At 30.3% G+C, this 25671-nt stretch overlaps 1 protein-coding gene across 1 annotated transcript in view; it reads left to right on the forward strand.

The window, feature by feature from the left end:
- The first annotated feature begins 1351 nt into the window (after window positions 1-1351).
- The window catches only part of LOC111615610, a 62053-nt gene continuing 37733 nt past the window's right edge, over window positions 1352-25671 (forward strand). Inside the window, exons 1-4 of the mRNA XM_023357019.1 lie at window positions 1352-1707; window positions 2492-2562; window positions 3543-3930; window positions 4392-4636. Of these exons, the coding sequence (XP_023212787.1) occupies window positions 1659-1707; window positions 2492-2562; window positions 3543-3930; window positions 4392-4636 (753 nt within the window). The 5' untranslated portion in view covers window positions 1352-1658. The remainder of the gene's footprint in view (window positions 1708-2491; window positions 2563-3542; window positions 3931-4391; window positions 4637-25671) is intronic.

Raw genomic sequence — 25671 nt, forward strand, 5'->3', positions numbered from 1 at the left:
AAAAATGTTTATTAATAAAATATTTTATAGTTTTATTACTTAAAAATAAGAAAAGTTTAACTAATCTATTTACTCGTGCAATAAAATATATTTTTAAAATTATTATAAAGTAATATTTATGACAATTTAATATTAAAGTATAAAGATAATAAAAATATAAAATTTATAAAAATTAAAATCAATTCCAATTAATAAATTTATCTTAATAGTTGTTGAATTCAATTTGGAGTACGTTCTCAACATTATTAAAATTTCGAGAAGTCACTCAAGATACGTATGGATTTAGGATTTGTAATCAAACCATTTTTGATACAATCAAACAATGAGTTGTGTAAAATAAAATATCATGTCTAATAATTTGAAAAATTCATGTATATTATATTTACAATGTCATATACACCAGTTGTTATAACTAGTACCAATACAACTAGGATTTACACTACCCATATTATTAGCAGTATGTAGATGAATAGAAAGAAATGTAGTTGAATGCACACAAATACGGCGAAAACTGTATTGCTTGATGTCTAACACAAAGAAATTCGCAATAATATGTAGAATTTTACAACACGAAGCAACAAAAGTAAGTTTTTGGTGAAAAAGATACAAACAGCATTTGGACATAGGTGGAGAATGAATGGAAAAGCTTATCAATACCCTGGCAGAGAGACTTTCCTATATAGAAAATGTCCACCTCGAATTGCGAAGCAGCACTGGCAAAGTCGTGGCAGGATCGTCACGAAATAATTTAGGTGATATTCTATAATATTATAGCTAGCATTGTGTTTTTTATAACTTTTGGATTGCCTTTTTTTCATGTTTTAATTGTTAAGTGTAAGCATAAGATTGCTTGTAATATTCTATGAATCTAATTAAAAAGCTGATATTTCTAAACCTGTATAATAAGTGAAATATTGTTAATAAGTTATAGATGACAAGTATCTTTAACATGGGTATTTTTGCATGGACCCCAAAAAAAAAGTTTTTCAAATTTTTTTCTATCACAACTTGAATTTGTCATTCAAAGCTGTTAAGCATTTAGTAGACTCATTCATCCCTGGCATAAAATCTATTCAATAACGTTCAATATTTTATTGCACTTGATGTTAAAGAACTTTTTTTTTTAGTAGAATGTAGTATTTCGAAATGCTGCAGCGCTGAGAAATGTTCATGCATACATTGCATAGTGTCCTACAAAGAGAAAATATCTGGTCCATTTAATGTGGTGTTTGTTAATAAAAGTTATCAGATTTTCCACGCAGTTTTTGTGAATGTAACATGTTTTGATTTGTTCGTTTATTTCTATACGTATAAACATTTAAGTAAAATCGACATTAACATNATTTTCCATTTATGTATGAACTGCTGTAACACTACGTTACGGGATGTCGGACGAAACTAGACACGTCGTAAAACAAAGCAACGTTTGTTTACATAGAAAATATACAGTCAGATAAGAGCACAGTACGAGTTGACAGAGACCTTCCTCCATAAAACCAGAAAACGTCACCTCCTATCCTCCCCGCTACGGGCATTCCAACCAAAATTCCAGCTATTATTTTTCCTGGTAGAGGCGCCCTAATATTCACAATTCCTCTTAACAATACAATTTTGAGGATTGTTGAAACGAGTTGATTATTACAAGCGATTCTTGTCGGATGCAAGTTTTTCGAATGCGAATTAATTTTGAGATAATGAGTGGTGCAAGTAAGTTAAATTATCTTATTTCGTATTTGTTACATCAGTTGTTTTATGGCAATTGCTTAATTGAAATCAAAACAATGCTTCAATGCTGATTTTTGTGGCATAATTTAAGAGATTTAAGACTGCCATTCGTGACGCTTATTTGTAAAAATTACTCTACTAAATGAATCTCCGATGGCCTTCAATCGATAATGATACATTAATTTTAATTGTTATGATTAGTTTTACTTTTCCGCTGTTATATACAACAGAGGGAAGGTTCGATGATCGATGGAAAACGACTTTTTCCAACATTTTTGCAATTATAGAATCGGAGGGATCGTGAAACGTCGAAAACTACTAAAAAGAAAAAAGTTTGGGTGTTTTTCTGTATGCCTGTAAGATAGAGTGTGTACGATTTGATTCACTCAGTTTGCAGGTTAATAACTCTTGTGCCTTTCTTCGAAAATTGCTAAGTTTTCAGAGGTTTGTGTACAGTACTAAAGGCATTGAAGCTGTTATATTTTAATGAATAAAAGTCCACGGGGTGAAAGACAGAGGGGTTCGTGTTTCGTATGTCTTGAGCGGTTGGACCTAATGAAGATTTTACTACTCTCAAAATTAAGCTTTTGCCATTTCGTAATAATTAATCATATAAAACGATTTTTTTAAAAAATATTCTAACGGACAGCAAAATGAGTTTTAAAAGTTGTTGCCTGTAAATGTTATCTATAGTTCACTGTACTATTAACACAATAAGTGTATTACGAAAATATATAACTAGTAATTGTGAAATGTTCGTTCACAGGTTTTCGAGGTGAATTTTTTAGAGGGTATGTGTCGTTTTCTAACGACACTGATTTTATGGATTTTAATCAGGTGAGTGTATTAGAAAATTATAAATTGTATCTTTTTATTTTCATAAAAAATAAACTCAAATAGCGTGTCAAGAAAATTTCGTGTTAAGTGTACACGAAAACATTGCTTCTTTTTTAAATTTTTGTATTAATTCCTTTGTATTGCTTCACTCCTCAATTATAAGAAAACAGAAATCTTTTCATTTTCAATTTTTAAATATTTTACTAACTTATAATAATTGTTGTCAGTTAAAGAGTAGACAGACATTTGCCTCTCAACAGATAGGCAAACAATGACAACGACCAAAATATATCGTGACATCGTTACAATGCGAAGCGGCAATTCTTTTGCCATTTATTTTTTATTTAAGAAAAATCACACAACTTTCGGTCTAGCCCGGACACCGTATACAGTTAATCGACACTTCGGCTTTCTAAGATTCTCTTAGGATGGTCTCGGTTTTTATCTATCTAATTCCATTCCCGAAATTAGCAAATAACAGTCGAATAGCCAGACCATCACAGTACAAATGAATACTTACAATTTCAAGATTGTAGTCCAGTTAATATGGAAAGCAAAAGTATGTATATGTTATTATGGAAACACATATAGGAAGAAAAACATTTGTTTTTATGTTAACATAAAACATTTTATGTATTATGTTCAAATTAAATCACAAAAAAGGAATACGAACTAATAAAACATTATAAAAATATTAAAAATGAATGCCAAACATTTGTATTTCTCAGATTCTTAACTGAATACCTACTTTTGCACACCCCCGTCTTATCCTCAATCAAGTTTTAACGTTTTCATTATCACTCTGCATTAATGTACAATAAACGACAATTTGAGCGATGTTTTTCCTATTGTCAATTACATCCACTTTTTGCAGCTGCCTGTCATCGCGTTATTAAAGTCGCTCGTCAATTACAAAAAACTAACTGTTGAATATTATGAATCAAATTTAATATTTATAATATATATTGAAATTTTTTCAGTATCTGGCTAAAAATCTGGCAGATAAAAAACTTCGTACAAAACAACAATTAAAGATGACAGGATTTTCTAATGAAGGCTTACGTCATCGCTATTTATTTAAAAAATTTGTTGAATTGGAAAAATATTCATTAGTAAAAAACATAATATACGAAGAATATGAACCTGTATTTGATGCATCTCAAACTGATAACATTGAATCAGAGTCTAATCATCGATATTTATTTAGAAAATTTGTTGAATTGGAAATGTATTCATTAGTGAAAAACGTTATATACGAAGAATATGAACCTGTAAACAATGCATCTCAATCTGATAACATTGAATCAGAGTCTAATTCAAGCAATTGTGAACAATTTGATGCAGAAATCGATAATAATGATCAATATGGTAAGATATGTTATTACTCTTATTTTTATAACACAATGTCTTTCAATTTCTTTTACAATTAAACAGTTATAAAAGTTTTAAATTCGATTGTGTAATAATTTTAACACTAAATCAGATAATTAATGTTTCTTGCATTGTTAATGAAACTAAAGTGGAACAATACTTTACAATTTATTTTACTTAAGCAGAAGTTTCTTTGTTGAATAAAAAATATTTTAAATTTTGTTGTATCTGTTTAATTAAAATTCGAATTTTATCACTTTTTGCACTTTCTCATTCTTGAATTGCTTATTAGTATTTGAAATCATTTATATCTTGTGTTGACTTTGGACGGATAATGTAACTGCATGTTTGAGAAGCGTGATGGTTTTTGGATAATTTATAGTTAATAGCTGCATTATAACTTTTACAAAGAGAAAACTGCAACACATACGCTAAACATAAAATATTATGTTTTTCAGGTATATTTATGTACAAGAAAAGAAACAGTACAGTAAAGTTGAACAATAAAATTAAACCACAAAAAATGGTGGAGAATAAATGGATGCCAGATGCAAAGAAACAATACAGGAAAGTTGGGAAGAATAGCAAGCAGATGGAAAGAAACAATACAGGAAAGTTTAACAATAAAATTAAACCACAAAAAAACGTGGAGAATAAATGGATTTTGCCAGATGAAAAATCTATATTAACATCTGAAAAAGAGGTTTGAAAATTTTCTCCTGTTTAACCTTTGTCTAGGCTAAATTAAACATGTTTTTTTATCTCATGTCAAACTCTCATTTACGATCACATTTTTATTTTTTTTTCTGTATCTAATTCTGAATTAATTGTTTTAAATGAAGTCATTGAAATTATTTCATTAGTCCTTTTGTAATCATGTAATTTTTATTAAATTATTACATTTTTTTCCATAATATTTATTGAAATTCGGTTATTATTTTAATATTTATTTTCGTATATTAATATCTTATTCATTGAAATATAGTTTAATTTATTTTACTGATTTTATTATNTTAATTTTCGTTTTTTAAAAAAAGGTTAATTGTATATTTTTTCTATTTTTCATTTGTATTGACATTGGGATACAATCTCCTTGCAGCGTGGTTGAAAGTTTGAGAAAGATTTAAATGTTTCGATAATGTTTTTATGTCATAATTAATATCACACCATAATATTTCTTACTTTGAGAATCGGAAACGTCGGAGTGAAAATGAATATAATACTTGATGGGTTAGAAAATATGGTTTTATAACAGAATATATACAATAAAAAATCAAAACAGGAGGATGATTTCGTCGATCCTTGGAATGTAGTAAGCAAATCTGCAGCTGGAGTTGATTATGATAAACTTACCCAAAGATTTGGAAGTTCTAAAATTGATACAGAACTTATTGCAAGAATTGAAAAAATAACTGGAAAACCAGCACATCATTTGTTAAGATAAGGAATTAACTTTTCTCACCGTGATGTTTATAATGTGTTTAATTGCTATGAACAAAATAAGCCATTTTTCTTATATACTGAAAGAGGACCATCATCTGAAGCTTTGCATCTTGGTCATTTAATTCCATTTATTTTTAAAAAATGGTTGCAAGAAACTTTTGATGTTCCTTTACTTATACAGTTGATTGATGATGAAAAGTTTCTGTGGAAGGATATTAGTGTGGATGATGTTTGTCATCTAGCTTTTGAAAATGCTAAAGATATTATTGCTCTTGGATTTGATGTTGAAAAAATATTTATTTTCTCCGATTTTAACTTCATTGGCCAATGTCATGATTTTTATAAGAATATTGTCAAAGTTCAAAGAAATGTTACTTTCAATCAAGTGAAAGGAATTTTTGGATTTGGAGATAGTGACTGTATAGGGAAAATAAGTTTTTCTGCCATACAAGCAGCTCTTTCTTTCTCTACTTCATTTCCATTTATTTTTAATGGAAGAAAAGATAGTAATTGTCTCATTCCATGTGCTATTGATCAGGATCCATATTTTAGAATGACCCATGATGTTGCCTTTAAATTGGGTTATCTAAAGCCTGCATTGATACACTCTGTATTTATTCCTGCTCTTCAAGGTGCACAGACTAAAATAAGTGCAATATTTGCGATTCTTTCTTGATGATGATGAAAGACTTGAAACAATTAGAGAGGAATATTCATCGGGGAAATTATTAACTGGTTTGCTTAAGAAAGAATTAAATGGAATACTCCAAAGAGTGGTAGCAGAACACCAGAAGAGAAGACAAGCTGTTACTAACGATACTGTTAGAGAATTTATGAAAGTAAGAAAACAAAAGTTTAATTATTCAATGTATAAATATTTAGCACCTAGAAAGCTTGTTTTGCTTAATTTTTCATTTATATTTGTAAATAGTTCATGTCTTGTATATTTATTTTTTATTTGTCTTTTTAAATTGTTCGTATTTTTAGTATATTTGATACTTATTTCTGTCTTTAAAATATTTATTTTGAATTTAATTTTCATTTCTTAAAAAACGGTTAATTGTATATTTATTCTATTTTTCATTTGTATTTGTATGTCTTGTATATTTATAAAGTTTAAAAAAAAGTTTTTTTTTAAATTTATATTTTATTTCTTCATATTTAAAAAGAAAAAAAAGTTTTTTTAATTTATTTCTTATTTATTCTTATTTAAAAAAGAAAAAAAAAGTTTTTTTAATTTATTTCTTTATTCTTCATATTTAAAAAAGGAAAAAAAAGTTTTTTTAATTTATTGCTTTATTCTTCATATTTAAAAAAGAAAAAAAATTTTTTCATTTATTTCTTTATTCTTCATATTTAAAAAAGGAAAAAAAAGTTTTTTTAATTTATTGCTTTATTCTTCATATTTAAAAAAGAAAAAAAATTTTTTCATTTATTTCTTTATTCTTCATATTTAAAAAAGGAAAAAAAAGTTTTTTTAATTTATTGCTTTATTCTTCATATTTAAAAAAGAAAAAAAATTTTTTCATTTATTTCTTTATTCTTCATATTTAAAAAAGGAAAAAAAAGTTTTTTTAATTTATTGCTTTATTCTTCATATTTAAAAAAGAAAAAAAATTTTTTCATTTATTTCTTTATTCTTCATATTTAAAAAAGGAAAAAAAAGTTTTTTTAATTTATTGCTTTATTCTTCATATTTAAAAAAGAAAAAAAATTTTTTCATTTATTTCTTTATTCTTCATATTTAAAAAAGGAAAAAAAAGTTTTTTTAATTTATTGCTTTATTCTTCATATTTAAAAAAGGAAAAAATTTTTTTCATTTATTTCTTTATTCTTCATATTTAAAAAAGGAAAAAAAAGTTTTTTTAATTTATTGCTTTATTCTTCATATTTAAAAAAGGAAAAAAAAGTTTTTTTAATTTATTTCTTTATTCTTCATATTTAAAAAAGGAAAAAAAAGTGTTTTTAATTTATTTCTTTCTTCTTTATATTTAAAAAAAGGAAAAAAATTTTTTTATTTATTACTTTCTTGTTCTGTTTGTATGTTTAAATTGTTCGTGTTTTAGTATATTTATTATTTATTTCTGTTTTAAAAATATTTATTTTCAATTTATTTTATTTTCATTTTCTAAAAAAAGGTTAATTATATATTTTTTGTACGTTTCATTTGTATTTGTAACTTGTTCTTGTTTTGTATTTAAACTATATAATTGTATTATAAAAATAATTATTTTTAATTTATTTAATTTTTAAAATTTAAAAATGAAATTATTTAAATGTTTTATTTGTCATTTGTATTTAAAAATTGTTTTTTCTTGTATATTTATTATTGATTTGTATTATAAAATGTTTATTTTTAATTTATTCATTGTTCATTGTATCAAAATCGTTTATTTTATATTGTTTATTTGTCATTTGTATTTAAAACTTGTTTATTTTTAATTTATTTATTGTTTATTGTATGAAATAAAAGTTTATTTTTTATTTATTTACTAGAAATTCACGAATTTTATCAATATATCTTATTAATTAATTATAACCCCTTAACGTTTAGTCCTGAGTCAACTATAACGCGGTATAACGCGTTATAGTTAACGGTAGATACGTGTAACGTATTTATCGCGTTATAGCGGGGTCTACTGTATAAATAATTTATGTTCGTTTCCGCTTATTTTATTCCGACGTGTAGCTTTGAACAATTCTGCTTATCTCTCAATCATTAAAATGGAACACCGTTTGAAAGTATGCATTTTTAAGGAAAATTATTCTATTTATAATATTAGTAAGCCCGNGGGGTCTACTGTATAAATAATTTATGTTCGTTTCCGCTTATTTTATTCCGACGTGTAGCTTTGAACAATTCTGCTTATCTCTCAATCATTAAAATGGAACACCGTTTGAAAGTATGCATTTTTAAGGAAAATTATTCTATTTATAATATTAGTAAGCCCGGATGTTAGAATATTGTTATTCAGAACAATTCCCAATTTTTTGCACACAGCTGAGCATAATTTTAATGTACTGGACTGTTCGAATGAGTATTGGAACATACCTGATGGTTCTGCATAATGAATTTTAAATTCTTTATAAAACAAGCGCACTAATACAGGTTTTTTAAATTTCATATCCATCGCGGGTTTGGCCATGTCCGTGAAGGGGAGGATGAATGTTGACAATTTAGATAGTACCAAACAACGAAAACCGCGGTTGATCTGCAAGGGAGAATGCCTCCAGAAAGCACTTTCTGTGGATAACTGGTCCCTATTTAGATGTCAGATACGTGAAAAATTTGGGAAACTTTCGGGATTTTAATACAAAAGACTGTTTGATTTTATCTTCTGTTTCCAAGGATATATGGAATTCCATAGGAAAAGCATAGCATATTTATGTCATCTGAAGGAGATCGCGTGCATAAAGAAAAATATTACAATTAATTTAATAAGTTCGGTTATTTCAGATTTTTCTTGCGATTCAAATATTCAAACGGTAACGAAATTCAAAAAAATAATATAATGTCTTCTGTACACTACCTTTTACTTTTTATAAGTTTAAATTTGTTAGTCTATTCTTGATATGTTTCTCGTGTTGATGGGAATATCGTTTACTTTATTAATTTTGATAAACCTTAGTAAACGTTACTAAACTTTAGTACGTTTCTTTGAGAACACGCAGCTCGAAACGAGAGATATGAAAATTAAAGGTTCGAATCAATTAAATACACTGAGACGTAATACGAAATAATAATTTTTGAATGTTAGCAGCGTAATCTAAGAAGTATAACTAGAAGTTAACAGTAATTAATGATGTGTGCAAGTACAAAAAAATAAAAAGCATAGAAATAAGCGTTACCAGTGTGTCATATAAATTAGTAGTTGATCAATTAGAGAGTTTGTCTTGTTAGTTACAGCAATGCAAAACTTGAGCGAACTGCCTACGTGATGTCTTTTTAAGGTTAATTGACACCTATTTAAGCGTTAAAAATGTGGAAAAAACCTGATAAACGCCACGCCGCCAATCCGTTTTGGCAAGGCTCAACCCACGACCGAACCAACAGTCTTCAAAGAATGGAACTACTCGGCCACTGGTGGGTCCGATGTGATATCGATCGTTACGCGAATCATTCAACAGAAACGAGTAACTTAAGTCCGAAATTACCTCTATATAAGTGTATTTTGCGACATACAAGCGTATTATAAAATGCGTAAATCGGAAGGCGGAATTTAAAATTTTAAACTATAGTTATTTAAACAAGAAAACAGGAACTATAAAACATTGTGAACACAGAACATTTAGCTTGCTAAACCTTATAAGCAAAATATTACTAAAAATCATTCACAACAGTATATATGGAAAAATTGAATGTAACATCAATAATACTCAATTTGGATTTCGAACAGAAGTTGGCACATAAAAAGCAATCTTTGCTCTCTCTCAAATCGCTGTAAAAACAATCGATATGAATGTTCCCATTTTTGCATGCTTCATGGACTATGAAAAAGCATTTGATAAGATACGACATGATAAATTACTTGAAATACTTTGTAACCTAGGACTAGACAAAAGAGAAATTAAGATCATTAAAGATGCATATTGGAATCAGAAAACACAAAGTTAGATTGGAAAACGAAGAATCTGATTGGAGTGAAGTAAAAAGAGGGGTCAGACAGGCTGTGTACTTTCACCAATCCTATACAATTTGTATGCTGAGTACATAATGCGGGAAGCCCTGGAAGATACAACAGAAGGTGTAAATATTAACGGGATAAGCATTAACAATCTCAGATATGCAGATGACACAGTCATTCTCGCTAAACAGAAAAAAATCTGCAAATACTGTTAAATGAACTAGCATTAAAAGTGAAGAAATGAGACTCAGTAAATACAAAGAAAACTAAGACAATGTGCATAAGTAAAGTTAAGTACACAATAAAGATGAAATGCAGAGGGGAGAACCTTGAACAAGTAGATAGCTTCTAGTATTTGGGGAAAAGATTTTATTCAAACAATAATGTAACAAACGAAATCCGAAGCAGAATTGGACAAGCTAAAGACAAGTTTAACCAGATGAAAAACATTCTGTGTGAAAAGAAACTAAATCTACAATTAAGACTAAAAACGCTAAANAAAAAGCGCTTGACAAACTTGCCCCGCATGCCGAAGTTGCCCCGATCTCCCCTAAGTGTATTTTGCGACATACAAGCGTATTATAAAATGCGTAAATCGGAAGGCGGAATTTAAAATTTTAAACTATATTCATTTAAACAAGAAAACAGGAACTATAAAACGTTGTGAACACAGAACAATTAGCTTGCTAAACCATATAAGCAAAATACAGTATTACTAAAAATCATTCACAACAGTATATATGGAGAAATTGAAAGTAACATCAATAATACTCAATTTGGATTTCGAACAGGAGTTGGCACATGAGAAGCAATCTTTGCTCTCTCTCAAATCGCTGAAAAAACAATCGATATGAATGTTCCCATTTTTGCATGCTTCATGGACTATGAAAAAGCATTTGATAAGATACGACATGATAAATTACTTGAAATACTTTGTAACCTACGACTAGACAAAAGAGAAATTAAGATCATTAAAGATGCATATTGGAATCAGAAAACACAAAGTTAGATTGGGAAACGAAGAATCTGATTGGGTTGAAGTAAAAAGAGGGGTCAGACAGGCTGTGTACTTTCAACAATCCTATACAATTTGTATGCTGAGTACATAATGCGGGAAGCGCTGGAAGATACAACAGAAGGTGTAAATATTAACGGAATAAGCATTAACAATCTCAGATATGCAGATGACACAGTCATTCTCGCTAAACAGAAAAAAATCTGCAAATACCGTTAAATGAACTAGCATTAAAAGTGAAGAAATGAGACTCAGTAAATACAAAGAAAACTAAGACAATGTGCATAAGTAAAGTTAAGTACACAATAAAGATAAAATGCAGAGGGAAGAACCTTGAACAAGTAGATAGCTTCTGTTATTTGGGGAAAAGATTTTATTTAAACAATAATGTATCAAAGGAAATCCGAAGCAGAATTGGACAAGCTAAAGACAAGTTTAACCAGATGAAAAACATTCTGTGTGAAAAGAAACTAAATCTACAATTAAGACTAAAACGCTAAAATGCTACATTTGTCCCATTTTGCTTTATGGATGTGAGGCATGGACACTACGAAAAGACACGGAGAGAAAAATTAAGGCTTTTGAAATGTGGGCAATCTGAAGAATGTTGAAGATCAAGTGGACTAGCAGAACCACTAATGATAAGCTGTTACAGATGGCAGATACTAAAAGAGAATTAATAAAATTAATAAAGTGGAAAAAATATATAAATATCAACAACTCACAGCCCGAGTAGTATATAATAAATCACCAAACGATCGCCTAAATATCGGGCTATAATATGGCTAATTAAATGATTGGAGTAAAGTAATTTGACACTAGAGTTAGACGTTAGGCGCCATCTCTTAAGTAAATTAATAATTAAAATTAAATTAATTAATTAATTAATAAATTCAGAACCTTCTGGAATAAAAGAACTGGCCCGGGGCGGGGCACGAAGAAGGTACCAGAAGGTTCTAAATTTATTAATTAATTTATTTATTTAATTTTAATTATTAATTTACTTAAGAGATGGCGCCTAACGTCTAACTCTAGTGTCAAATTACTTTACTCCAATCATTTAATTAGCCATATTATAGCCCGATATTTAGGCGATCGTTTGGTGATTTATTATATACTACTCGGGCTGTGAGTTGTTGATATTTATATATTTTTTCCACTTTATTAATTTTATTAATTCTCTTTTAGTATCTGCCATCTGTAACAGCTTATCATTAGTGGTTCTGCTAGTCCACTTGATCTTCAACATTCTTCAGATTGCCCACATCTCAAAGGCCTCAATTTTCCTTTCCACATCTTTCCGTAGTGTCCATGTCTCACACCTGTAAAGCAAAATGGGCCAAATGTAGCATTTTTAGCCTTAATTGAAGCTTTAATTTCTTTTCACACAAAATGTTTTTCATCTGGTTAAACTTGTCTTTAGCCTGTCCAATTCTGCTTCTAATTTACTTGAATTAAATTACTGTTTGAATAAAATCTTTTTCCTAAGTAGCAGAAGCTATCTATTTGTTCTAGGTTCTCCCCTCTGCATTTCAGCTTTATTGTGTGCCTATCTTTACTTATGCACATTGTCTTAGTCTTTTTTGCATTTATTGTGAGTCCCATTTCTTCACTTTTTGATACTAGTATGTTTAACAATATCTGTAATTCTTTTTCTGATGTAGTGAGAATGACTATATTGTCTGCATATCTGAGATTGTTGTTGATTATTCTGTTAATCTTTATACTTTCATAGTAAGTGTAGGCCTAAGTAAAAATGCCAGAAGTGGTCCAATCTGATTTTTGCATCTTACAATAATATAATTATTAGGAAAATCTGTGAAATAAAAAATTTGGCGACTTTTTGCACCTTTGGATATCAGAGCACTTTTTGTGTAAGTACAGTACCTGCAATGAAGTTTCTAACAAAAGTGATTATGAGCTTGCTGCAGCAATCATGTTTGTGTATCTATATATATATATATATATATAAATGGACGTGTTTGTGCCTATACATCACTCTGCAGCCAAAACTACACATCACACATGAATGGTGTTTGTGTGTGGTAGTAGCCCCAAGTCTCCCATTGTGCACTATGGTGGTTGCGTCTCGATAGCTATAAGGGTGTGAGAGAGATGGGGTTTGTAAGTGATTGACTTTGAAAATGTGTGACGCTTCAATGAGAATGTTCCAGTTTTCTAGAAAGTTCCAGAACCTAGAGGTGAAATTTGGTTCACAGTTAGGTTACGTCATGAAAATGCACACTAAGAAGGGATTTTTCGAAATTCCTCCGTGGGGGGAGGGAGAGCATTAAGGCTTAACCGGAAGAATGGCTTCTACTGTACTATTTTACGTGCAATTTTTTGTTTTTAATTACGTTTAGTCTTCATTGAGTACTTAGGTGTATTAAATTGATAACATTTCAGACATTGTTATAAATATTTTTATATTTCGATTTTTTAACCAAATGTTCAAACCATTTTAAATTCGAATTTCTTTTTGCATATTGGTTCGATTATAGAACGATTGTAAACGTTCCAGAAAATTTATCAAATTAAAAACAGTTTGTTTGATTCTCAGCAATTCTCATCATTCTCAGTGGTATGTGTTAAATAACAATTACTATGGTTATTGAAATAGTGAATGTAAATAGGGTTTGCTTGCAAAATCCACGCGAGCGAAGCCGTGGATAACAGCTAGTTAGTAAATAAATATGCTGGTTGTCTTTATTTTTTGTGTATCAGTGTACTGTATTGAACAACATGGTTATGCGACTCATGCTCATCATTCTCTCAGATATGTTGTCTGCTGTGATAAAAGTTTAGTGATCCCTGCCTTAGACTATTAGGTCCATCAAACATAAGTTATTCCATGACTTTCTTATTTTTAAAAAATATTGCTAAAAAAAGTATTTTTTGTCATGAAACTAAAGAGTAACCTTTTCTTGTATTTTGACATTTTATTTGTAGCTTTACCATTTGTTGCGTATTCTGAAACCGTGTCTTCTTTTATCTGTTTGTTTTTACTGCCACAACTAGGTGCATAGACAGACACTGGACATTTCTGACATCAGTATTTATTTGGGAATATCTTGTTGGCTGAGACACGTTTCGGGCATAAGACCCTCTTCTGTCGGCTACATAATAAAATATGAACGTGAATTTCTCATAGTACAAATTGTGTTATATTATAATAGATTACAACATACCATTTCTTGTAAGGTGGTGTTAACTGGTATCCATCTTGCTTAAAATTACTTATTTACAGTTAAATCATTTGTATTAATGTTTTTATTTTTTAAATGGAACTATTGTTATGNATAGACAGTCTCCAAAAATCGTGGAACGCTCAAAGCTCACTCCATTTGTTCCACTGACATATAACGTTTATGGATGTAAAGGACAGCTAGATCTAACTTAATCGCTTTAGTTCCTAGCAATTTTTGATATAAATGTAATTAAACATAAAAAATACTTAAAACTGAAAAAACGAAAGAAATGCGTTAATTTTTAAGAAAAAGCTTCAAAGTTTAACTTTTTTTGTCTTGTCCTTCTGTAAAATTTAACACCAATGAGTCATTGTTTATACATCTGGATGACCTTGAACACAGCTGGAGTTGGATTTCCTGGGGTATTCACATAGACGTCACGGGAGGACAAGGGTTTAAAGTAAAGTGAACACTAGCTGGCCATATATTTTTAAATATTTTTAAAAAATTTGGAGACTTAAAAACAATTCCAAAAATTCAAAAAAAATTTCAAAAATTAACGACCGTGTTTTATGTAACGCTATATAACCTGCCCGAGGTAACTCGGGCGCGGTACTAAAGTTGTTTTAATTAACTCTTCACCTCCAGATGTCAGTGATTTGTTTTTAGAGTGAGTATTTTAAGCTTTTATATGAATTTCTTTTAGACATTCGAAGTAATTTATTAAGCAGCCTATTTCTTTTAATTTCTGCAAAGTTTTTAATGCGGTTTTAAGTTAATTTTAACTCGTTGTTTTGGTTTTATGCGATTTTAGAAAATTACGGAACGTATCCCTACTTNAGCAGCCTATTTCTTTTAATTTCTGCAAAGTTTTTAATGCGGTTTTAAGTTAATTTTAACTCGTTGTTTTGGTTTTATGCGATTTTAGAAAATTACGGAACTAATCCCTACTTTTTCAAAGCAAGTAAAGTCTTTTTTTATGCGAATTTTTTATATGCTCTTTTCTGTAGAACGTATCCACCGCATAAAACGAGACCATACAGTAATTCCTTATAACTCATCGAAAGGTTCACCAGGACCACAATTCGCAAGGACAAATATTGGTAAATTGGATTACTGGTGTAAGAAAATGAAACAGGTTTGTGACCAGCAAGAGTGGTCAAGGTTTCCTCCAGGGAGAAAATTCTACAAAGAAACTGGTTTCTATATAGATGTTATAGAGGTAAAATTCCGGGATTTTTTACCTGATTTTTTGCGGATTTTTATCTTTAAAATACAAAAACACAAAGAAAGACATTATGCAAGAGTTTTTTGAGCAGGGTAAAGTATAATATGTCATGAAAAATATTATTTGTTATATTAATCGTCTAGAGTAGTTTCAAAGTAATAAATTTCAGACCATACTTTGATGAAGTAATGAAAAATTCTCGGAAACTTTACAATAATGTTACCACAACAAAAAGTTGCATCAGAAAACATGTAAAAACATAGCTGTGGAAAGTAGATTAATTATAGACTTTTTAAATTTCTTTATTCACGCTCACACATTTTTTGTCATGGGAGAAAGGCCGTGTGGTGGTTTAATTCTAACATACTTTAGGCAAAATACGTCAGTTTGTCGTAAAACACAGATACTTGAGCCGACATGAAGGGAGCTTTTGGACCCGTCTGTGTAGATATTAATCTGTGCGTGGTTATCCATGGAGGAAGCGGATGACACCAAATAACCTTGTTTACAGGATAATGATCAGAGATAGTAGGGTAATTGCAATGTGGTAGTATATGAATAGCCGTAGATGGGAGTAGACACCGTTGTTGAGCCTTCACGTTTGTAGTTCTGATGTAGTAGTTTAGAACCTTTTCTACAATACATAGTGGCAAAGGAAGGAGCTCTGCTAGTATCAGAGAGGCATTAGTAAAAACAGTTCTGCAGCACTTTGAAATTCTGATGTCAAACTGGCTTTGAATAAAGAGTAATTTACTTGCTACTGAATTTTTACTAGTTACTTGGCCACAGCCAGAGACCGCATAAAGTAGCATTGGTTATATTGCCCCATTATATAAAGTTTTATAAAGCTTTATTATTTAGTCCCCAGGTGCACCTAGCACATTTTAGCAGCATGTAGTTTATTTTCTTGGCCTTAGCCAAGATGTAATCAATAAGGCAACGAAATGTGGTTTCTCTCTATTCTCTCTTGTTTTATTTTCTATGACATTTCTGTTTACACGTGCACTAGCTAGTCGATCTGGCAAAGTTTTTTGCGTCTTTTGTGAAAATTAAAATTAATATAAAACTGAATATTATGACGTTGATTAATGATAATAATGATAATAATAATAATAAAATTTTTAATAATCTATACTAATATTATAAAGAGGTAACGTTTGTATGTATGTAAGTTTGTATGAAGCAGGTAATCTCCGAAAGTACTCATCCGATTTCAAAAATTCTTTCATTAATATTTAGAATGGAACTTCAGGGTGGACATAGGCTGTATATTATTCCGTTAAACATTCATATAAATTAAAATATATAATCTAGGTTAAGGCTTTTATGTCCAACAGATGGCGCTACGAGTACGACGCCCTAAGTTTGCTTTTCTGTGAGGCATTATGCTTTTCTGTGAAAATGAACTAAAGCAGATCATCTTCTATTTATATAAATAAAAATGTAATGTTCGTTTGTTCCTACCGATTCCTTCGAAATTTTGACACAACGCTGCATTCGAATACGCACGTGTTTTTATTTAATATACATGTCGAAATTCAACCCCACTGAAGGGAGATGGTTAGGATTAAGGCTTATGGTAATAAACTCTGCTTCTATTTATACTATTTTAGATGCGGGTTTTTGCGTTTTTGATTGCGTTTTAATAGGGTACGTCAAGAGAATGTACACTAAGAAGAAATTTTTCGAAAAATTCCCCCCCCCCACGAAGGAAGTGTTTTAAATTCATAATAGATACATTTTGAGCCACAACAAGGCATAGCGGGGTCTGCTAGTTAAAAAATAAAGTTCTTAAAATAAATTTTTCATTCGAATTCATTAAATTTTTATATTTCTAAGTTTGTTCACATAAAGTATTTTATAATTATTAATTATATATTAATTAATTATTAATATAATTAATAATTATATATTTTGGACCTAAGGTTTTTAGGGTTTCATAAAAAATTTTTTTGGTTAAAAATTTTCTATAAAATCATGCCAAAATATTACGTAAGATAGGGAAAGGAAAGGGAGGGAAAATCAAAGAAAATATTACAATTTCTTACACGGGTGGGTGGGGTCTAGAATGGCCGAAATCGCCCTTACGTAATTTATGGACGGCCCCTAAAGTTAGATATTCGAATGCAAAAATAAAAATACAGTGAAAACTGCTTAGGCGACCTCCTGCATTCGACGGGCACCTGTCAAAACGGGCAAAAATTTCTGGCACCGAATAGTTTATCCATAGAGTCTTCGTATAAGTTACAGTAATACCCCGAACTTACGCGATAGGTGGGACCAAGCGATAACCGCGTAAGTCGAATTCTCGTAAGTCGGGGTATAATTTCGCATATAAATATATACAAATAATTTTTAATTGGGCCGAAGACTAAAGAAAACAATAATATAGAAAAAATCTATATATATAAAACTCAAAGGTTACTGACATAGTGATCTATCAACGCACAGCCCAAACCACTGGACGGATCGGGCTGAAATTTGGCAGGCAGGTAGATGTTATGACGTAGGCATCCGCTAAGAAAGGATTTTGATAAATTCCACCCCTAAGGGGATAAAATAGGGGATGAATGTTTGTATGAAACTTTGTCAATTTTAAACCGATCGGGCTGAGACTTTGCATGCATAAAGCTACTATGACGTAGGCATCCCCTAAGAAAGGATTTTGATAAATTCCACCCCTAAGGGGATAAAATAGGGGATGAAAGTTTGTATAAATCTTCTTAGATTTTCGACTGATTGAACTGAAATTAAAGATTGGAGCTACTATGATGAAGACGTTTGCTTAAATAGGATTTTGATAAATTTAACTCCCATGGGGGATGTAAATGTATTAGTTTGAACCTATCAGTACCTAATGGAACGAATAAATTAAGACGAACGAAATAATTTTTAGTTCTAAATGTTGGCAATAGATGGCGATAGTAGTATTTTAAAACGCACTTTCGTTGTGTTTTCACTGAGTTACATATACCCGATGATGAGTGGCCGCCGTATCTAATAGTACATACTATACCTAAATATTTCTAGCGGATTATATTTGACGGGGGTTAATTAGGTATACTTTTTGCGGGATTATATTGTACCCTTTGTACATAGTTGTACAAAGAAGTTTTGTAGGCCCTAATTTTTTACACACGCTAAACGAAAAACTATACCTAATTAATAATAATACTTCTTAACGCGAGCGAAGCCGCGGGCAAAAGCTAGTGTTTAATTTAATAAAATCGTAGATAATACATGTGTAGCCAATAACAAATTATATTATTATACAATTATTCACATTTACTTGATTATCAAACCATAATTTTAACATTGTTTCTATCTCAGGGATAATACCGTGACGTTTACGAATGATGCTTGAATTTAAAGATTGAGCATTTTTTACAGCTTCGTGAGTTTTTTCTTTATCTTTTATAATTGTTCTGACCTTCGATTCCGGTAGATCAAACTTCTTTNAAAAATTCTGGAAAACTTTACAATAATGTTACCACAACAAAAAGACGCATCAGAAAACATGTAAAAACATAGCTGTGGAAAGTAGATTAATTATAGACTTTTTAAAATTATTTATTCACGCTCACACATTTTTTGTCATAAGATAAAGGCCGTGTGGTGGTTTAATTCTAACATACTTTAGGCAAAATACGTCAGTTTGTAGTAAAGTACAGATACTTGAACCGACATGAAGGGAGCTTTTGGACCCGTCTGTTTGTGTAGATATTAATCTCTGCGTGGTTATCCATGGAGGAAGCGGATGACACCAAATAACCTTGTTTACAGGATGATGATCAGAGATAGTAGGGTAATTGCAATGTAGTAGCATATGAATAGCCGTAGATGGGAGTAGACACCATTGTTGAGCCTTCACGTNATGTTACCACAACAAAAAGACGCATCAGAAAACATGTAAAAACATAGCTGTGGAAAGTAGATTAATTATAGAGTTTTTAAAATTATTTATTCACGCTCACACATTTTTTGTCATGGGAGAAAGGACGTGTGGTGGTTAATTTCTAACATACTTTAGGCAAAATACATCAGTTTGTAGTAAAACACAGATACTTGAGCCGACATGAAGGGAGCTTTTGGACTCATCTGTGTAGATATTAATCTCTGCGTGGTTATCCATGGAGGAAGCGGATGACACCAAATAACCTTGTTTACAGGATGATGATCAGAGATAGTAGGGTAATTGCAATGTAGCAGCATATGAATAGCCGTAGATGGGAGTAGACACCGTTGTTGAGCCTTCACGTTTGTAGTTCTGATGTAGTAGTTTAAAACCTTCTCTACAATACATAGTGGCAAAGAAAGGAGCTCTGCTAGTATCAGAGAGGCATTAGTAAAAACAGTTCTGCAGCACTTTAAAATTCTGATGTCAAACTGGCTTTGAATAAAGAGTAGTTTAATTGCTACTGAATTTTTACTAGTTACTTGGCCACAGCCAGAGGCCGCATAAAGTAGCATTGCTTATATTGCCCCATTATATAAAGTTTTATAAGGTTTATTATTTAGTCCCCAGGTGCACCTAGACATTTTAGCAGCATGTAGATTATTTTCTTGGCCTTAGCCAAGATGTAATCAATAAGGCAACGAAATGTGGTTTCTCTCTATTCTCTCTTGTTTTATTTTCTATGACATTTCTGTTTACACGTGCACTAGCTAGTCGATCTGGCAAAGTTTTTTGCGTCTTTTGTGAAAATTAAAATTAATATAAAAATAAATATTTTGACGTTGATTAATGATAATAATAATATACACAAATAANTTTCATAAAAAATTTTTTTGGTTAAAAATTTTCTATAAAATCATGCCAAAATATTACGTAAGATAGGGAAGGGAAAAAGAGGGAAAATCGAAGAAAATATTACAATTTCTTACACGGGTGGGTAAGGGTCTAGAATGGCCGAAATCGTCCTTACGTAATTTATGGACGGCCTCTAAAGTTAGATATTCAAATGTAAAAATAAAAATACAGTGAAAACTGCTTAGGCGACCACCTGCGTTCGACGGGCACCTGTCAAAACGGGCGAAAATTTCTGGCACCGAATAGTTTATCCATAGAGTCTTCGTATAAGTTACAGTAATACCCCGAACTTACTCGATAGGTGGGACCGAGCGATAACCGCGTAAGTCGAATTCGCGTAAGTCGGGGTATAATTTCGCATATAAATACATACAAATAATTTTTAATTGGGGCCGGCCACTAAAGAAAACAATAATTTAGAAAAAATGTTTAATAAAATCTTAGATAATACATGTCTAGCCTATAACAAATTATATTATTATACAATTTTTCACATTTACTTGATCATCACGCCATAATTTTAACATTGTTTCTATCTCAGGGATTATATCGTGACGTTTACGAATGATGCTTGAATTTAAAGATTAAGCATTTTTTACGGCTTCGTAAGTTTTTTCTTTATCTTTTATAATTGTTCTGACCTTCGATTCCGGTAGATCAAACTTATTTGCCAATTCACGAATTTTCATTTTTGTATCGAAGTCTTTAATAATGTTAACTTTACATTCCAAAGATATAGTTTTTCTTTTATTGTTTGATGCAGAAGAATCAGTTCTACTTCGTGTGGATGACATAGTACAGTCTCTCGAGTCTCCGTAGATATAAGAAACACAGAAATAAATAACACAAAATAAATTGTAGCTAAATGTTGATTCCGCGCGACACGTCCGAACATGTAAGCCAAACAATAGTGTGGGGGGAGTGAGTAATCGAGAGTTGCGTGGCGCTCAAACAAAAGACGAATCGACGAGATTTGAAAATCGCGTAACTCCGAGTTCGCGTAAGTCGGGGTAGCGTAAGTCAGGGTATTACTGTACTTTAATTTTAAATATTACAATTCTATTTATATTTGTAGTAATACAAAATTTGTAAAGGGGCCCGTAAATATTATTTTGCCTATGGCCCGCGAAGGTCTAAATTAGTCACTGGGCACAATGGTTGAAAATTACTGGCCTAGACGAACCCATGATGGATATGAAAAAGAAATGGTACTTTTACGATCCACAGCAAAGAAAAAGTCAAAAATAAAATTGAAAATTATCAAAATATACTTTTATGCAATATAAAAATTAATTATATGCTTTTCTCCAACAATGTTTAAGATGCTCGAAAATATAAAACTACTACACTCTTTAAAATGTGACCAAAAATCATTTGTGATAAATTGATTCCTTTTACCAATAAAGAAGTTGGAATATTTCATTTTAAATAGATAAAAACAATTATTTTAATTTTATTATATTTATAATTATTTGAATTTATAACACGATTACTTTACAACTCTATTTTTAGACAGAAATATTAAACAAGAAGAGAATTTGAAAGAATTGACAGCCACATGCTAGTCACAAATATGGGATTGGGACTACCTTTCGAAAGCCTTAAAAATAAAACGCAATTGTTAATAAAATTGACTTTTTCGCAATGTATTTTAAAAAATAACATTTTTTAAAATTTTATATTGTTAAATTTTTCAGGACAGATAATAAGTAATTATGTAAAATAGTATATTGTTTCTATTACGTATTCTAAAATTTATGAATTATAAATAAGCTTAATGGTTCATTAATATAATACAATTATTAATAAATTTCGTACAGATTAAATTATTTTTCAAAAGTACTTTAATTACTTATTATTTCTAGTTTATTTAATCCATAATATTTTTCTTTATGCACAGATTTAGTATGAATAGTAAGATCTATTTGGCTTGGGTTTATAATATAGAAAAATCGAAAATTTACAGTACGTTTTATAGTAAAGCAGTTTAATACGGATAGATAAGAAAAACCAATGAATGACATTTTCGTTTCTTTTTGAAACCAACTACGTTAATGGCTCGCTTATCCAGCAGTATTAATGGCTCTTTACCTGATAAGGAGCCCTTAGCATTCTAAAAACAATATAATAACACAAAATGAAAGGATAGTGAATTAGACAAAGCGTCGTAATAATAATCTATTCATGAATTATAGGAATAAATTTCAAAATTTCAACCACTAACCTTTAGAAAGTTGATTCTTCTTTTACAGATTAAATCTTCGAGCATAAATCTTGTGTATTTAATCGTATAAAAATAAAAAAAAACAAAATTTTAATATTTGATTACTTTTTAAAGACTTTACTAGAGATTTTGACATAATTTCAGACAGTAGATGTGGCTTGTTGCTAGCATGCATAGTACTGTGATAAAAAGCTATTATTAATCAAATTAAAATATTAATGGTGTTAAATCTAATTTATTTTATTGGCTTTTAAGAAAACCATTCACTATAACTAATAGAATGTTTGCTTTACTATATTATTGTTTATTATGCATTATTCATTATCGAAATTAATAGGAAACTTTAAATTTATGACAGTATCTAGAACGCTGCTTTTAGAAAACTATGTATGACATGAAAAATATGATGGATCAATTAAACTAATGCAATCAAGTAATATACTGATTTTGAGAAATAATTTATTCTATACGAAATTTATTAATGCTTATTTTATATTAATGAACCATTAAGCTTATTTATAAGACTAACTAGGATATTTTTAAGATAAAATTACACTATCCACTGCTTACATAATTATTCATTATCTGTGCTGGGAATTTAACAACATAAAATATGAATAAACCAGCAACGAGTTGCCTAACTTTCCCGGCAACGTTTAAAATTTTGGTGCACCATCTGTTATATTTCATGTAAAATCTTTTTATATTTTTAAATATAAAATGACTATAAGCTTAATTTTGAGGATTAAAGTAGGTTTTATAAAAAGTTTTTGAATGCAAATAACCGGTAAAATCGTAGTAAGTCTGATCTTACTGGAGATGCGACACGCGACCCCCTTTATCTCCCTATCCCGTCGATATTTTACCACAAAAATTTACTAGCATCAATCCTCTTAATAAACAAACCTTGATGCAAAATGTCAAAAATTTTCGACAAAAACAGGTGAGTTATGTTGCTTCAAATAGGGCGAACAAAATCGTTCTACACGCACACACTATCCTCGAATTTTTTGCATTTCTGGACGTTTCATTGTCCTCTGAGTCCGAAAATATAAAAATCTTGAAGGGGGTTATTTTTTGGGCGATAGATATACTTTCCCTGTTATATATAGCAGAACCGGAAAAATAATAATATAAAAGTTCGTAAATACTGTACGTTAATATTTTTAATGTGGGATTACTAAATGTGGTTTCGTGTTTCCGCGGATGTGAATATTTCGGTAAATCTCATTAGATTGTGTTAATGGAATAAAACAATGCAATACTTGTAACATCTCCTAAGATGAATGTATCTGAAGAAGACTTTCTGTGGGAAACTGGCCTTATCTACGAGACACAATCTGGCTCTAATGGCGTCTCTGGACTGACAATCAACCAGAGACATGTGTGCGCAGGCGCTGAACCGCGATACTACCGCTGCGGTGGCGGTAGAACGAAACGGTACTTACTTTCCGGACACACCTCGTAGATGCTAGACACGTGAACAGGGCCAAAAAACGGTGAGAATGATGGAGGTAAAATTTTCCGTGTTCGAAATTCTCGACGGTTTGGATATCTTCTTACAACTTGTGTGTGTTTTTCACTCGCCAATTAAAAGCAACAATTATCACTCTACACGTGTTTTGTTAAAACTGCATAAATTAGTGATATAGCTTATTGTAATAAAAGTTTGCCTTTTCATCATAAAATAGCTATTTTTTTACTACATGTTTTTAATGTTAATGTGATAATTTACAGGATGTATTTTTGATTGACTAATTCATTAAGACTGTTCATAAATAAACTCCACACTGAAAGAAGTGGAGGTGGTTATGCCAAATCGGACAAAGTCAGACTGAAAACAAAGAATGATTGAACTTCAATGATTATATATAAAAATCAAAGAAATATCATAAATGCGTAAAACTTAATAATAAAAATATCTGCATCTTCAGAAAACACATAAACATAAGAATTTATCCAAAGAAATAGTCAATAATAATTAGAATCGAGAAAAAAAAATAAAACTTTCAATGTAAGGAAATTTCTATAGTAAAAAGTAAGGTAAGTAATCACGTGATGCCAGTCTACCCCTTTCTTCAACCAAAACGGATGAGGTTGAAATAAAAGTGTAAACACCAGTAGAAGTAGAAACAAACATCGGCGCTGTGTCTACGGCAACAAACTTGAACGGGAGCGAAGATGAGACACGACACCTTGTAATTTATGCTAATTACCTTCTAATATTAAAAAATTAAAATCATCAACAAAATTATAACAAAATTAAAATTTTTTGACTGAATTCGACTACAAACATATTAAAAAACTAAATTAAAGTAAAAATACCGATTTTTCGACGCTGAATTTTTATCAATTAATTTTTTTAAATTGGTGCCGGATTGATTGAGAGTGTGCAATTTCTATTTGACTAAGCATGCGAGTAAAAATTTTTTTTTAATTTTTTCTATATTTATTATTTATTTGTATTTTAAAAATATGTTTCGACTTAATTTAATTTTCATTGTTTAAAAGAGAGTTTATTGTATTTTTTTTATAGTTTTCATTTGTATTTTAAAAATGCTTTTTTCCAATTTATTTATTGTTCATTATATGAAAGAAAAGCTTATTTTTAATGTAATTATTAGTGATGTAACAAATATTCGATTACTATTCGGTATTCGGCTTATTCGGCCTACTTTTCGTTATTCGGCCGAATACCGAATACCTAAAAACGGGAGTAAGAAATAACAAAAACACAGTAAATTAATCATTTTGGTATTTAGATTTAATGTTATCGGGTTGGTGTTGTTCGTTTATATTTATTTATAACTTGAAACATGCACAAAATAAAAAAGAAAATAATATTAGTCACATGTATTCACAATTTATAATTACAAAGATCAGCTCACGTACACACCAATTCGTTCGAGAATCGTCGCACATCTGATAGTCTGACCCTGCCTATCCTTCTTTCTAAGTGCTCGTCTTTGCTCTTTCCTTTTTCTTTTTTCTATCTCTGTAGTCCACGTATGCTTATGCATATATCATAATACGCGCTCACGATACTTTCGATTCGTCACTTTTCCGTCGTAGATTTCCCATTTTACAATTACGTGACTCATAGCCTGGTAATAACGGAGAAAAGAGACAGATAGGACGTCGGTATATGTCACAGTTATGATTTCACAGATTCGAGACAGCTTGGTAGCCCGAACGGCCCCAGGCT

Source organism: Centruroides sculpturatus, unplaced genomic scaffold (assembly GCF_000671375.1).
Source record: "Centruroides sculpturatus isolate CEXI.00-Female unplaced genomic scaffold, Cexi_2.0 scaffold19, whole genome shotgun sequence".
Taxonomy (NCBI): Eukaryota; Metazoa; Arthropoda; class Arachnida; order Scorpiones; family Buthidae; genus Centruroides; species Centruroides sculpturatus.